The sequence below is a fragment of the Hypanus sabinus genome, chromosome 6 (assembly GCF_030144855.1).
Source record: "Hypanus sabinus isolate sHypSab1 chromosome 6, sHypSab1.hap1, whole genome shotgun sequence".
Classification (NCBI taxonomy): domain Eukaryota; kingdom Metazoa; phylum Chordata; class Chondrichthyes; order Myliobatiformes; family Dasyatidae; genus Hypanus; species Hypanus sabinus.
Genome location: NC_082711.1, coordinates 4468742 through 4484099, shown reverse-complemented (window position 1 = coordinate 4484099; position 15358 = coordinate 4468742). Strand labels below are relative to the sequence as shown.

At 51.6% G+C, this 15358-nt stretch overlaps 1 protein-coding gene across 3 annotated transcripts in view; it reads right to left on the bottom strand.

The window, feature by feature from the left end:
• Positions 1–411: 411 nt before the first annotated feature.
• The window catches only part of tonsl (tonsoku-like, DNA repair protein), a 125000-nt gene continuing 110053 nt past the window's right edge, over positions 412–15358 (bottom strand). Inside the window, exons 23-26 of one of the 3 annotated variants that reach the window (XM_059971558.1) lie at positions 8003–8178; positions 7832–7905; positions 5942–6075; positions 412–777 (exon numbers count right to left, since the gene is read on the bottom strand). In XM_059971558.1, the coding sequence (XP_059827541.1) occupies positions 578–777; positions 5942–6075; positions 7832–7905; positions 8003–8178 (584 nt within the window). In that variant the 3' untranslated portion in view covers positions 412–577. The remainder of the gene's footprint in view (positions 778–5941; positions 6076–7831; positions 7906–8002; positions 8179–15358) is intronic. The other 2 variants (XM_059971557.1, XM_059971559.1) reach the window with 2 other exon arrangements.

Genomic DNA, 15358 nt, shown 5'->3' with positions numbered 1-15358 from the left:
AAAAGATTAGCTTTATTTGTCGCATGTATGTCTCGATGAAGGGTCCCAGCCTGAAATATCGACTGTTTACTCACTTCTAAAGATGCTACCTGACCAGTTGAATTCCTTCAGCATTTCGTGTGTGTTGCTTTGCATTTCCGGCAACTGCAGAATCTCTAGTGTCTGTGAAATGCACCTTTTGCACCAACGATCACCAGTTTGAGGACGTGCTGGGGCAGCTTCCGCCGGAGCCCACAATCGAACCCTAACCCTTATACACCGTCAGAACCTGGGAGGAAATAGGAACACCCAGAGGAAACCCATGCAGCCTTGACCCAAACCATTAACAACTCCTTCCCCATACAATGCTCAACAGCTGTTCCTGGAGCAGATTCTGATGCTCCAGAACCCAGTGGCTGTGTTATGTAGGAGGGAGAGGGGCAGGGGCAGGAACCAGAGAGTGAAGATCAGACTCAGATCAGTCAAGATGTCTGGTTTAATACACAATGTACAAAGGCAGCTGTGATTAAAAAGGTTGTCATTATACATACATGGATGGAAGGGCTACGGGGCCGGTGGACGGGAGCGGGCAGGCGGGTTAATGCTGGCTGCTGGGCACTGCTTTCAGCAGACACTTGTGCAAACGGCAGAGAATCTGAAGCTGCCCTCCCAGGGAACTTCGCCAGGAGTCCGTCAGTCCCTCCTTGTCACACTTACTGAGCCGGGTGCTACAGAGACGCAGTTCGCCCAGCTTGGGAGCAATTCCCTCGGCGAGCGGGGAGCTATGCACGGGGGCACCTGGAAGGGGAGGGAGAGAGGCACGGTTAGAGGGTATACTCCAGGAACGACAAACACCTTCCCCCTGACCCCACCCAATCTTCCATCTTCACTTCGACCCGAGCTTCCCCTCATCCCTTTACCTCTGAGCCCGGCCACCTCAGCTCGTCTTTCGCCTGACCCTGATCACCTCAACCCACTCCCCCACCCCAGCTCCTGGCATAATTCTCATAGCAGAGTTCACTGGGTCATTGTGGATGGGCTGACGGTCAGCATCTTTCTCTCAGGTTTGAAACGTCTAGTACCAGAGGACCTGACGGGACAGAGATTGGTGGGTGCTGGAATGTGCTGCCTGGGGTGGAGGTAGAGGTGGGTACATTAGAGACTTTAAGAGATGTTTAGATAGACACATGAATGTGAGGAAAATGGAAGGATAGCAACATGGTGCAGGCAGAAGAGATTAGTTTAGATGCCCATTTGATTATGAACATGCTGTAGGGTTTCACTGATAATGTAATGGTTTCTCTGTAGCAGCAATGCTTGGGTTATGACTGGAGATAACGGGGTTTGGAATGCTGCTGTTCTTTCTTGTGAGACTGGAAGAGAGATTTTTGCGGTATTTTGCCGGGGCGAGATAAGGAGAGAAGACATGAATGGAGAGAGTTGGTAGACCGCCGGACGGGGTGGACCTTTGAGTGAAGGTCCGAAGGGCAGTGACGATTGGAGCAGGTCGATAGTGGACGATCGACTTAACAGTGAGCTCCAACATTGTGCAAACTGTTGAATAAAATTAGGCCTTTTTTCCCTAATTTCTTTATTAACCATATAGTCAAAGTAAAAATTACAAAGCTTAATGGTTTAATCGCATATTGTGTATTGTCTGTTATTTTGGGGTACTGATTTGTAACAGGGGACACACTGTGCAGCCTCCACCCAAACGAGATTTCTGAAGCTTGGCTGGGCCGGGGACATCACCCCCTATATTACGCAGCTGGCTGAAGCAAGAGTTGCAATTACTGATTGAATTGGTTAGGCACAATATTGCCTGTTTATGTTCTAAGAATCACCCACTGTATCACCCCAGAAGCCCCAAACCACGGCTGAGTGGGCTGGAGGGAACAAGCATGAAGGGTTGGGGGGGGGGGGGGAGGAACAGAGGGAGGAGAGGTGGGGGTGGATTGGGGTGAGGAACAGAGGGAGGAGAGGTGGGGGTGAAGGGTTGGGGGGAGGAACAGAGGGAGGAGAGGTGGGGGTGAAGGGTTGGGGGGAGGAACAGAGGGAGGAGAGGTGGGGGTGAAGGGTTGGGGGGAGGAACAGAGGGAGGAGAGGTGGGGGTGAAGGGTTGGGGGGAGGAACAGAGGGAGGAGAGGTGGGGGTGAAGGGTTGGGGGGAGGAACAGAGGGAGGAGAGGTGGGGGTGAAGGGTTGGGGGGAGGAACAGAGGGAGGAGAGGTGGGGGTGAAGGGTTGGGGGGAGGAACAGAGGGAGGAGAGGTCGGGGTGAAGGGTTGGGGGGAGGAACAGAGGGAGGAGAGATGGGGGTGAAGGGTTGGGGGGAGGAACAGAGGGAGGAGAGGTGGGGGTGAAGGGTTGGGGGGAGGAACAGAGGGAGGAGAGGTGGGGGTGAAGGGTTGGGGGGAGGAACAGAGGGAGGAGAGGTGGGGGTGAAGGGTTGGGGGGAGGAACAGAGGGAGGAGAGGTCGGGGTGAAGGGTTGGGGGGAGGAACAGAGGGAGGAGAGGTGGGGGTGAAGGGTTGGGGGGAGGAACAGAGGGAGGAGAGGTGGGGGTGAAGGGTTGGGGGGAGGAACAGAGGGAGGAGAGGTGGGGGTGAAGGGTTGGGGGGAGGAACAGAGGGAGGAGAGGTGGGGGTGAAGGGTTGGGGGGAGGAACAGAGGGAGGAGAGGTGGGGGTGAAGGGTTGGGGGGAGGAACAGAGGGAGGAGAGGTGGGGGTGAAGGGTTGGGGGGAGGAACAGAGGGAGGAGAGGTCGGGGTGAAGGGTTGGGGGGAGGAACAGAGGGAGGAGAGATGGGGGTGAAGGGTTGGGGGGAGGAACAGAGGGAGGAGAGGTGGGGGTGAATGGTTGGGGGGAGGAACAGAGGGAGGAGAGGTGGGGGTGAAGTGTTGGCGGGAGGAACAGAGGGAGGAGAGGTGGGGGTGAAGGGTTGGGGTGAGGAACAGAGGGAGGAGGTGAGGGTGAAGGGTTGGGGGGAGGAACAGAGGGAGGAGAGGTGGGGGTGAAGGGTTGGGGGGAGGAACAGAGGGAGGAGAGGTGGGGGTGGATTGGGGTGAGGAACAGAGGGAGGAGAGGTGGGGGTGAAGGGTTGGGGGGAGGAACAGAGGGAGGAGAGGTGGGGGTGGATTGGGGTGAGGAACAGAGGGAGGAGAGGTGGGGGTGAAGGGTTGGGGGGAGGAACAGAGGGAGGAGAGGTGGGGGTGAAGGGTTGGGGGGAGGAACAGAGGGAGGAAAGGTGGGGGTGAAGGGTTGGGGTGAGGAACAGAGGGAGGAGAGGTGGGGGTGAAGGGTTGGGGGGAGGAACAGAGGGAGGAGAGGTGGGGGTGAAGGGTTGGGGGGAGGAACAGAGGGAGGAGAGGTGGGGGTGAAGGGTTGGGGGGAGGAACAGAGGGAGGAGAGGTGGGGGTGAAGGGTTGGGGGGAGGAACAGAGGGAGGAGAGGTGGGGGTGAAGGGTTGGGGGGAGGAACAGAGGGAGGAGAGGTGGGGGTGAAGGGTTGGGGGGAGGAACAGAGGGAGGAGAGGTGGGGGTGAAGGGTTGGGGGGAGGAACAGAGGGAGGAGAGGTGGGGGTGGATTGGGGTGAGGAACTGAGGGAGGAGAGGTGGGGGTGAAGGGTTGGGGGGAGGAACAGAGGGAGGAGAGGTGGGGGTGAAGGGTTGGGGGGAGGAACAGAGGAGAGGTGGGGGTGAAGGGTTGGGGGGAGGAACAGAGGGAGGAGAGGTGGGGGTGAAGGGTTGGGGAGGAACAGAGGGAGGAGAGGTGGGGGTGAAGGGTTGGGGTGAGGAACAGAGGGAGGAGGGGTGGGGGTGGATTGGGGTGAGGAACAGAGGGAGGAGAGGTGGGGGTGAAGGGTTGGGGGGAGGAACAGAGGGAGGAGAGGTGGGGGTGAAGGGTTGGGGGGAGGAACAGAGGGAGGAGAGGTGGGGGTGAAGGGTTGGGGGGAGGAACAGAGGGAGGAGAGGTGGGGGTGAAGGGTTGGGGGAGGAACAGAGGGAGGAGAGGTGGGGGTGAAGGGTTGGGGGAGGAACAGAGGGAGGAGAGGTGGGGGTGAAGGGTTGGGGGGAGGAACAGAGGGAGGAGAGGTGGGGGTGAAGGGTTGGGGGGAGGAACAGAGGGAGGAGAGGTGGGGGTGAAGGGTTGGGTGAGGAACAGAGGGAGGAGAGGTGGGGGTGAAGGGTTGGGGGGAGGAACAGAGGGAGGAGAGGTGGGGGTGAAGGGTTGGGGGGAGGAACAGAGGGAGGAGAGGTGGGGGTGAAGGGTTGGGGGGGAGGAACAGAGGGAGAAGAGATGGGGGTGAAGGGTTGGGGAGGAACAGAGGGAGGAGAGGTGGGGGTGAAGGGTTGGGGGGAGGAACAGAGGGAGGAGAGGTGGGGGTGAAGGGTTGGGGGGAGGAACAGAGGGAGGAGAGGTGGGGGTGAAGGGTTGGGGGGAGGAACAGAGGGAGGAGAGGTGGGGGTGGATTGGGGTGAGGAACAGAGGGAGGAGAGGTGGGGGTGAAGGGTTGGGGGGAGGAACAGAGGGAGGAGAGGTGGGGGTGAAGGGTTGGGGGGAGGAACAGAGGGAGGAGAGGTGGGGGTGAAGGGTTGGGGGGAGGAACAGAGGGAGGAGAGGTGGGGGTGAAGGGTTGGGGGAGGAACAGAGGGAGGAGAGGTGGGGGTGAAGGGTTGGGGGAGGAACAGAGGGAGGAGAGGTGGGGGTGAAGGGTTGGGGGGAGGAACAGAGGGAGGAGAGGTGGGGGTGAAGGGTTGGGGGGAGGAACAGAGGGAGGAGAGGTGGGGGTGAAGGGTTGGGTGAGGAACAGAGGGAGGAGAGGTGGGGGTGAAGGGTTGGGGGGAGGAACAGAGGGAGGAGAGGTGGGGGTGAAGGGTTGGGGGGAGGAACAGAGGGAGGAGAGGTGGGGGTGAAGGGTTGGGGGGGAGGAACAGAGGGAGGAGAGATGGGGGTGAAGGGTTGGGGAGGAACAGAGGGAGGAGAGGTGGGGGTGAAGGGTTGGGGGGAGGAACAGAGGGAGGAGAGGTGGGGGTGAAGGGTTGGGGGGAGGAACAGAGGGAGGAGAGGTGGGGGTGAAGGGTTGGGGGGAGGAACAGAGGGAGGAGAGGTGGGGGTGGATTGGGGTGAGGAACAGAGGGAGGAGAGGTGGGGGTGAAGGGTTGGGGGGAGGAACAGAGGGAGGAGAGGTGGGGGTGAAGGGTTGGGGGGAGGAACAGAGGGAGGAGAGGTGGGGGTGAAGGGTTGGGGGGAGGAACAGAGGGAGGAGAGGTGGGGGTGAAGGGTTGGGGGGAGGAACAGAGGGAGGAGGTCGGGGTGAAGGGTTGGGGGGAGGAACAGAGGGAGGAGAGGTGGGGGTGAAGGGTTGGGGGGAGGAACAGAGGGAGGAGAGGTGGGGGTGAAGGGTTGGGGGGAGGAACAGAGGGAGGAGAGGTGGGGGTGAAGGGTTGGGGGGAGGAACAGAGGGAGGAGGTCGGGGTGAAGGGTTGGGGGGAGGAACAGAGGGAGGAGAGGTGGGGGTGAAGGGTTGGGGGGAGGAACAGAGGGAGGAGAGGTGGGGGTGAAGGGTTGGGGGGAGGAACAGAGGGAGGAGAGGTGGGGGTGAAGGGTTGGGGGGAGGATCAGAGGGAGGAGAGGTGGGGGTGAAGGGATGGGGGGAGGAACAGAGGGAGGAGAGGTGGGGGTGAAGGGTTGGGGGAGGAACAGAGGGAGGAGAGGTGGGGGTGAAGGGTTGGGGGGAGGAACAGAGGGAGGAGAGGTGGGGGTGAAGGGTTGGGGAGGAACAGAGGGAGGAGAGGTGGGGGTGAAGGGTTGGGGGAGGAACAGAGGGAGGAGAGGTGGGGATGAAGGTTTTGGAGGGTGGGGAGGAACAGAGGGAGGAGAGGTGGGGGTGAACAACCCTCTGTACCAGCAAGCCCCCGTGTCCTGTCAGCTCCTGTACATGGGGCTCGGGCTCCAGCGTACCTGCCACACTGAGGAAGTGCATTGCACAGTTCCGCTCACGCATGGCCCCCAGCAGCATTTCCACCCCTCCACTGGTCAGCCCTGCGTTGGCAGACAGGTCGAGTGACAGCAGCGAGCGGCACAGCAGCAGACACCTGCAGGGCAAACAGTTATCCCTTTAACATACACAAAACACTGCCGGGACTCAGCAGGTCAGGCAGCATCGATGCAGGGGAATAAACAATCGATACCGAGACCCTTCATTAGGACTGGAAAGGAAGGGGTCAGAGTCAGAAGTCAGAATGGGAAGCTGGGGGGTGGGGTGGAGAGAAGGGGAAATAGTCAAGGGCACCACAGTAGTGTAGTGGACCTGGTGAAAACCCACACATTCACAGAGAGAACACACAAGCTCTTTACAGACAACACTGGAACTGAACGCCCCAAACTGTAATAGACTACTGTGGTGCCTTTAACCATTTCCCCCTCTCTCTACATCCCCGGCTTATTTATAATTATTTCTTCTTTCTCTTTTTTTTGTATTTGCACATTGGGTGTTGACTTTCATTGATTCGATTGTTTCTTGCGTTTACTCAGGGTTGTATATGGTGGCGTATATCCACTTTGGTAATAAATTCATTTTGAACTTTCTGCTGGCTGCCCGTTGTTCTACTGAACATTGTGGACATGTTATGGTGGTGCTTCAGTGTGTGGCGACACTGACATCCTTTCATCCTACACTCTAATGAGAAAGGTCTCCCTTCCGTCTCCGACGCTACAAGGAATAATGTCCTAGCCTTTGTCCTTGGACAGTGTAAAAGATGCTGAGCTTTACACTGGGCCCCTAGCACACTGTTATGTCATGTGGGTTGTTAACACAAACAGCTCATTCCTTTCATGTTTCGATGGGTACGCGACAAATCTAATCTAACTGGGGTGGCACGATAGTGTAGCAGTTAGCATAACGCTATTACAGCTCCACCGACCCTGGTTCAATATGGCTGCTGCCTGTACGTTTGTCCCGTCACTGCGTGCTCTGGTTTCTTCCCAAAGATGTGGGAAATTGGTTAGATGGGTATAATTGGACAGTGCAGGCTCACTGGGCTGAAATCACTTTGGTTGTTGAGTAGACACGCCCTGATGTCACGGCGTCACCTGTAACAACCAGGTTACAGAGAGAAGGCACTGCAGGTGGTGTGGAAGAGAGTAAAGGTGCAGCGAGTGCATTGGAACCCATGCAGGCTGGCTCTACTGTTGCTGCTCTCCAGTGTTCACATCCCGTTAGACAAGCTGGATTGCCTGTGGCTGACCCAGTGTGAGATCAGAAACTACTGTGTGCATATTCTTGCAGAAACATGTCTTCAGGGCAACATCCCATGCGCCATCAATCTTCAGGCCATGACACTCGGGGAGTGGGTCTAATATTATTTTGTAACTGTGCTATCGTAACTACATGTGCAGTGTGTGACAGTATTGTGCTTTGCATCTTGGCTCTGGAGGAATGCAGTTTTGTTTAGCTTTATCAGCTGGGCACCCCGGTAGCGTAGCAGTTAGCACGATGCTGTTACAGCTTCGGCATCGGGGATCGGAGTTCAATCCTGGCGTCCCCTGAAGGCAAGTCTGTATGTTCCTTCACATGGGTTTTCTCCGGGTGCTCTGGTTTCCTCCCACAGTCCAAAGACTTACTGGTTAGTAGGTTAATTTGATGTAAATTGTCCCTTGATTAGGCTAGGTTTAAAGTGGGGGTTGTCGTTGGTTGCTGGGTGGCTCAGCTCAAAGGACTGCAAGGACCTGTTCACACTGCATCTCTAAATTAATTTACACATGTGCATGGTTGAATGATAATTGAACTTGAACTAGCCTGCACAACCCCTCCCAACAACTCAGAACCCCAGATCTGAATGGAAAGGTTACCTGGAAAGGTCCCGAAGAGAATCATCCGTCAGACGATTAGCGGAGAGGTTCAGGTGGGTCAGAGAGCATCCATCCTGGGGGAAGGGAAAGAGAAGGTGAAGATATATCTGCTACTTGGTCACCTTGGTCTGCGTGTGAGGGCAGTGCTCCTGACAACTACTCTGCACTCACCTGCGACAGGTACCTGACCAAGTGCTCGACGCGCAGCGTGTCCCCGCAGGCTCCGCCCACCGCCGCCAGCTCCAGGTGGGTGAGGCTGTGGTGAGGCAGGCTCTGCAGAACCAGCTCTATGCCCACTGCACCCAGAGGGTTGTGAGACAGGCACAGCGTTTTCAGATGCAGGGCACCTGTGGGTAACAGGAGACGGTGTCACTCAAAAGACCCAGACGGACAATTTCAGTCACTTCCGTTCCTGAGGTAGACAAATGTGAGGTGTTGCACTTTGGGAGGACAAACTATACTAGGACTTAAATGAGCATTAAGGCACTGAGGACTGTGGTAGATTAGAGAGATGTGGGAGTACAGATCTTTTGGAAGTGAACAGCGAGGCTTTGAGAGGAAGTGCGGCGGTGGCCATTTTCAAATTGTCCAATTGCGTCTCAGATCGGAGTTCTGAGAGGCGGGACTGTGCAGGCGCGTGAAGGAGGCCTGGGAAGGAGGGAAGATATAAAAAGGAGAGACTGAGTGAGGTAGTTCTCTTTTGGAAGAGGACAGCGAGGCTTTGAGAGGAAGTGCGGCGGCGGCCATTTTCAAATTTTCCAATTGCGTCTCAGATCGGTGTTCTGAGAGGCGGGACTGCGCAGGCGTATGAAGGAGGCCTGGGAAAGAGGGAAAATATAAAAAGAACGCTGCCTTAAGAAGCGGGCAGCTTCGTTTGCGGGCAGCGGAGTGCGCCGGGAGCAGAGTGTAGGGCTTGGGCTCAGGCTCAGGGGGCTTAGGAGGAAGAGGGCACAGTAGGCTTATCCTTTGGTTCTGGTTATATTCAGTTATTCGGGAAGTATGAATGTGAGGGCAGCTTGTTGTTCTCGGTGTCAGATGTGGGAGGTCCTGGAGTCTCCGAGCCTCCTGGATGTCCACATCTGCACCAGGTGCACCGAACTGCAGCTCCTGAGGGACTGAGTTAGGGAACTGGAGCTGCAGCTCGATAACCTTCGCCTGGTCAGGGAGAGTGAGGAGGTGATAGAGAGGAGTTATAGGCAGGTGGTCACTCCGGGGCCACAGGAGGCAGATAGGTGGGTCACGGTCAGGAAGGGGAAGAGGCAGGTACTAGAGAGTACCCCAGTGGCTATACCCCTTGACTCATGTTTGAGTATCGTTGGCGGGGACAGCCTACCTGGTGGAAGTGACAGTGGCTGGGTCTCGAGCACGGAGGACGGCCCTGTAGCTCAGAAGAGTAGGGATAGAAGAAAGAGGACCATAGTAATAGGGGACTCGATAGTCAGGGGTTCAGACAGGCGGTTCTGTGGAGGTGATCGGGAGTCCCAGATGGTAATTTGCCTCCCTGGTGGCAGGGTTCAGGACGTTTTTGATTGCGTCCAAGATATCCTGAAGTGGGAGGGTGAGGAGCCAGAGGTCGTGGTACATGTAGGTACCAATGACATAGGTAGGAAAGGGGAAGAGGTCCTGAAACTAGAGTATAGGGAGTTAGGAAGGCAGTTAAGAAGAAGGACCGCAAAGGTAGTAATCTCGGGATTACTGCCTGTGCCACGAGACAGTGAGAGTAGGAATGGAATTAGGTGGAGGATGAATGCGTGACTGTGGGATTGGAGCAGGGGGCAGGGATTCAAGTTTCTGGATCATTGGGACCTCTTCTGGGGCAGGCGTGACCTGTTCAAGAAGGACGGGTTACACTTGAATCCTGGGGGGACCAATATCCTAGCGGGGAGGTTTGCTAGGGCTACAGGGCAGACTTTAAACTAGTAAGATGGGGGGGGGGGGGGAATCAATTTGAGGAAACTATGGGAGAGGAGGTTAATTCACCAGTAGAGCAAGTAAATAGACAGTGTGTGAGGGAGGAAAGGCAGGTGATGGAGAAGGGATGCGCTCAGCCCGAAGATGTAGGGGAGAAGAAAGAAAAGGATAATAAATTTGAATGCATTGTTAGGGATGAAAAGAGAGGAGGTGGAGAGTATCTTAAATGTATCTATTTTAATGCTAGGAGCATTGTAAGAAAGGTGGATGAGCTTAAAGCGTGGATTGATACCTGGAATTATGATGTTGTAGCTATTAGTGAAATATGGTTGCAGGAAGGGTGTGATTGGCAACTAAATATTCCTGGATTTAGTTGCTTCAGGTGTGATAGAGTAGGAGGGGCCAGAGGAGGAGGCGTTGCATTGCTTGTCCGAGAAAATATTATGGCGGTGCTTTGGAAGGATAGATTAGAGAGCTCCTCTAGGGAGACTATTTGGGTGGAGTTGAGGAATGGGAAAGGTGTAGTAACACTGATAGGAGTGTATTATAGGCCACCTAATGGGGAGCGTGAGTTGGAAGAGCAAATGTGTAAGGAGATAGCAGATATTTGTAGTAAACACAAAGTGGTGATTGTGGGAGATTTTAATTTTCCACACGTAGACTGGGAAGCTCATTCTGTAAAAGGGCTGGATGGTTTAGAGTTTGTGAAATGTGTGCAGGATAGTTTTTTGCAACAATACATAGAAGTACCAACTAGAGAAGGGGCAGTGTTGGATCTCCTGTTAGGGAATGCGATAGGTCAGCTGACAGATGTATGTGTTGGGGAGCACTTCGGGTCCAGTGATCACAATAGCATTAACTTCAATATAATTATGGAGAAGGACAGGGCAGGACCTAGAGTTGAGATTTTTGATTGTAGAAAGGCTAACTTTGAGGAGATGCGAAGGGATTTAGAGAGTGGATTGGATCAAGTTGTTTTATGGGAAGGATGTAATAGAGAAATGGAGGTCATTTAAGGGTGAAATTATGAGGGTACAGAATCTTTATGTTCCTGTTAGGTTGAAAGGAAAGGTTAAAAATTTGAGAGAGCCATGGTTTTCAAGGGATATTAGAAATTTGGTTCAGAAAAAGAGGGATGTCTACAATAGATATAGGCAGCATGGAGTTAAGGAATTGCTCGAGGAATATAAAGAATGTAAAAGGAATCTTAAGAAAGAGATTAGAAAAACTAAAAGAAGATACGAGGTTGGTTTGGCAAATAAGGTGAAAGTAAATCCGAAAGGTTTCTACAGTTATATTAAAAGCAAGAGGATAGTGAGGGATAAAATTGGCCCCTTAGAGAATCAGAGTGGTCAGCTATGTGTGGAGCCGAGGGAGATGGGAGAGATTTTAAATGATTTCTTCTCTTCGGTATTCACTAAGGAGAAGGATATTGAATTGTGTAAGGAGTAGGAAACAAGTAAGGAAGTCATGGAACCTATGACAATTAAAGAGGTGGAAGTACTGGCGCTTTTAAGAAATTTAAAAGTGGATAAATCTCCGGGTCCTGACAGCATATTCCCCAGGACCTTGAGGGAAGTTTGTGTAGAAATAGCAGGAGTTCTGACGGAGATCTTTAAGATGTCATTAGAAACGGGGATTGTGCCGGAGGATTGGCGTATTGGTCATGTGGTTCCATTGTTTAAGAAGGGTTCTAGAAGGAAGCCTAGCAATTATAGACCTGTCAGTTTGACATCAGTGGTGGGTAAATTAATGGAAAGTATTCTTAGAGATAGTATTTATAATTATCTGGATAGACGGGATCTGATTAGAAGTAGCCAGCATGGATTTGTGCGTGGAAGGTCATGTTTGACAAACCTTATTGAATTTTTTGAAGAAGTTACGAGGAATGTTGACGAGGGTAAGGCAGTGGATGTAGTCTATATGGACTTCAGCAAAGCCTTTGACAAAGTTCCATATGGAAGGTTAGTTAAGAAGGTCCAGTCGTTAGGTATTAATGCTGGAGTAATAAAATGGATTCAACAGTGGCTAGATGGGAGATGCCAGAGAGTAGTGGTGGATAATTGTTTATTGGGATGGAGGCCGGTGACTAGCGGGGTGCCTCAGGGATCTGTTTTGGGCCCAATGTTGTTTGTAATATACATAAATGATCTGGATGATGGGGTGGTAAATTGGATTAGTAAGTATGTCGATGATACTAAGGTAGGAGGTGTTGTGGATAATGAGGTGGATTTTCAAAGCTTGCAGGGAGATTTATGCCGGTTAGAAGAATGGGCTGAACGTTGGCAGATGGAGTTTAATGCTGAGAAGTGTGAGGTTCTACATTTTGGCAGGAATAATCCAAATAGAACATACAGAGTAAATGGTAGGGCATTGAGGAATGCAGAGGAACAGAGAGATCTAGGAATAACTGTGCATAGTTTCCTGAAAGTGGAGTCTCATGTAGATAGGGTGGTGAAGAGGGCTTTTGGAATGCTGGCCTTTATAAATCAAAGCATTGAGTACAGAAGTTGGGATGTAATGCTAAAGTTGTACAAGGCATTGGTAAGGCCAAATTTGGAATATTGTGTGCAGTTCTGGTCACCGAATTATAGGAAAGATATCAATAAATTAGAGAGAGTGCAGAGACGATTTACTAGGATGTTACCTGGGTTTCAGCAATTAAGTTACAGAGAAAGGTTGAACAAGTTAGGTCTCTATTCATTGGAGCGTAGAAGGTTGAGGGGGAATTTGATCGAGGTATTTAAAATTTTGAGAGGGATAGATAGAGTTGACATGAATAGGCTGTTTCCATTGAGAGTAGGGGAGATTCAAACGAGAGGACATGATTTGAGAGTTAGGGGGCAGAAGTTTAAGGGAAACACGAGGGGGTATTTCTTTACTCAGAGAGTGATAGCTGTGTGGAATGAGCTTCCTGTAGAAGTAGTAGAGGCCAGTTCAGTTGCGTCATTTAAGGTAAAATTGGATAGGTATATGGACAGGAAAGGAGTGGAGGGTTATGGGCTGAGTGCGGGTAGGTGGGACTAGGTGAGATTAAGAGTTCGGCACGGACTAGGAGGGCCGAGATGGCCTGTTTCCGTGCTGTGATTGTTATATGGTTATAATCCCTGGAACGTGACATCACAGGTCATAAAGAGAGCTTTTAGATCATCTGCCTTCGTAAATCAATATATTTGAGTACAGATGTTGGGCTGTTATGTTAAATTGTACAAGACATTGTTGAGCTCCTGGTTGGAGCATAATGTAAAGTTCTGATCACCTATCTACAGGAAAGATATCAAGAAGATTGGAAGAGTGCAGAGAACATTTACAAGCATGTTGCCAGGACTTGAGGACCTGTGTTATGGGAAAAGTTGAATAGGTTAGGACTTTATTCTCTAGGGCATAAAAGATTGAGCGATTTGATAGAAATACACAAAATTATGAGTGGTAGAAGTAGTATAAAAGCAAGCAGGTTTTCCCCCCAGTTTTTTCAGGTTGGGTGAGACTACAACCAGAGGTCATGGGTTAAAGGTGAAAGGTGAAATGTGCAAGGGGAACACAAAGGAGTACTTCCTTCACTCAGAGGGCAATGAGCTGCCAGTGCAGGGTTGAGTTCAACACTTGAGAAATTTGTATAGCTACACGGATGGGAGAGGCACAGAGGATTATGGTCCCAGTGCAGGTCGACAGGACTAGGCAGATTAACATCTTGGCATGGACTAGATGGGCAGAAAGGCCTGTTTGTATTATTGTGTTCTATGGCTCCAGAGTGCAGGAAGAGTTCAGCATACATGAGGAAATCTGCAGATGCTGGAAATTCAAGCAACACACACAAAATGCTGGTGGAACACAGCAGGCCAGGCAGCATCTATAGGGAGAAGCGATGACGATGTTTCGGGCCGAGACACTTCGTCAGGACTAACTGAAAGGAAAGATAGTAAGAGATTTGAAAGTAGGAGGGGGAGGGGGAAATGCAAAATGATAGGAGAAGACCAGAGGGGGTGGGGTGAAGCTGGGAGCCCGAAAGGTGATTGGCAAAAGGGATACAGAGCTGGAGAAGGGAAAGGATCATGGGACGGGAGGCCTAGGGAGAAAGAAAGTGGGGGGGGGGGGAGGGGAAGCACCAGAGGGAGAACAGGCAGGGTGATGGGCAGAAAGAGAGAAAAAAAAGGAGGGGGGAAGAAAACTAAATATGTCAGGGATGGGGTAAGAAGGGGAGGAGGGGCATTAACAGAAGTTAGAGAAGTCAATGTTCATGCCATCAGGTTGGAGGCTACCCAGATGGTATATAAGGTGTTGTTCCTCCAACCTGAATGTGGCTTCATCTTGACAGTAGAGGCGGCCATGGATAGACATATCAGAATGGGAATGGGACGTGGAATTAAAATGTGTGGCCACTGGGAGATGACGTATCAAAAAGATTTCAGCATGTCAGGCAACATTGGTGGAAGAAAACAGACAGTTGACGTTTCGGGCCGAGACCCACGTCATTGGGTGTATTCAAGCAGAAGTTGATAGGTTCTTGATTGTCCAGGGTGTGGAGTTAAGGGTGAGAGAAAAAAAAAATTGAATGATGGAGCGGACTGAATGACCTAACTCTGCTCCTACATCTTACTAAAGAGTCTTGACGAAGGGTCTTGGCCCGAAACGTCAACTGTACTTCTTCCTGTAGATGCTGCCTGGCCTGCTGCGTTCCACCAGCATTGTGTGCTGAAGGAAGGAGCATCATGCTTTGGTGCTGCTTTGCTGCCCCAGGGCCTGGACAGATTACAATCGTTGAGGGAACAATGACTTCAAAATTGAATCAAGACATTTTACAGGAGAATGCCAGGGTAGCAGTCCGTCACCTAAAGCTCAATAGAATTGGATGATGCAACAAGACAATAATCCAAAACACAAGAGTAAATCAACAACAGAACGGCTTAAAAAGGAAAACAGTGTTTTGGAATACCAAGTCGAAGTCCAGACCTTAACCCAACTGAGATACTTTGGCATGACCTGAAGAGGGCTGTTCATGCAAGGTATCCCAGAAATATTGATGAACTGAAACAGATTTTTATGGAGGAATGATCAACAGTTACCAGAAGCATTTGGTTGAAGTTATTGCTATACAAGGGGGTCACACCAGTTACTGAAAACAAAGCTCACATGCTTTTTCCAACAAGTACATGTAATATTTGATCATTTTTCTCAATAAATAATTGAACAAGTATCATTATTTTTTAGTTATTTATTTAATTCGGTTCTCTTTATCTAGGTTTAAGACTTATGTGAAGATCTGATCACATTTTAGATTGTATTTATGCAGAAAGAAAATTCTACAGGGTTCAACAAGCTTTCTAGCACCACTGTATATATAACTAAATTACATAAGTAGTGCAAAAAATAGTGAGGTAGTGTTCATTGCCCTTTCAGAAATCTGATGGCAAAGGAGAGGAAGAAGCTGTTCCTGAAATGTTGAGTCTGCAACTTCAGGCTCCTGTACCTCCTCCCTGATGGTAGCAATGAGACGGGGGCATCACAGCAGTGTGAGGCGCTTCTCTTCCAGTTTACGTTTTACCAAATGGCTGCAGCAATGATCTGGTGTCATCGACAGTTTAACATTATAGCCAGTGATGTACCAAGACAATGCCT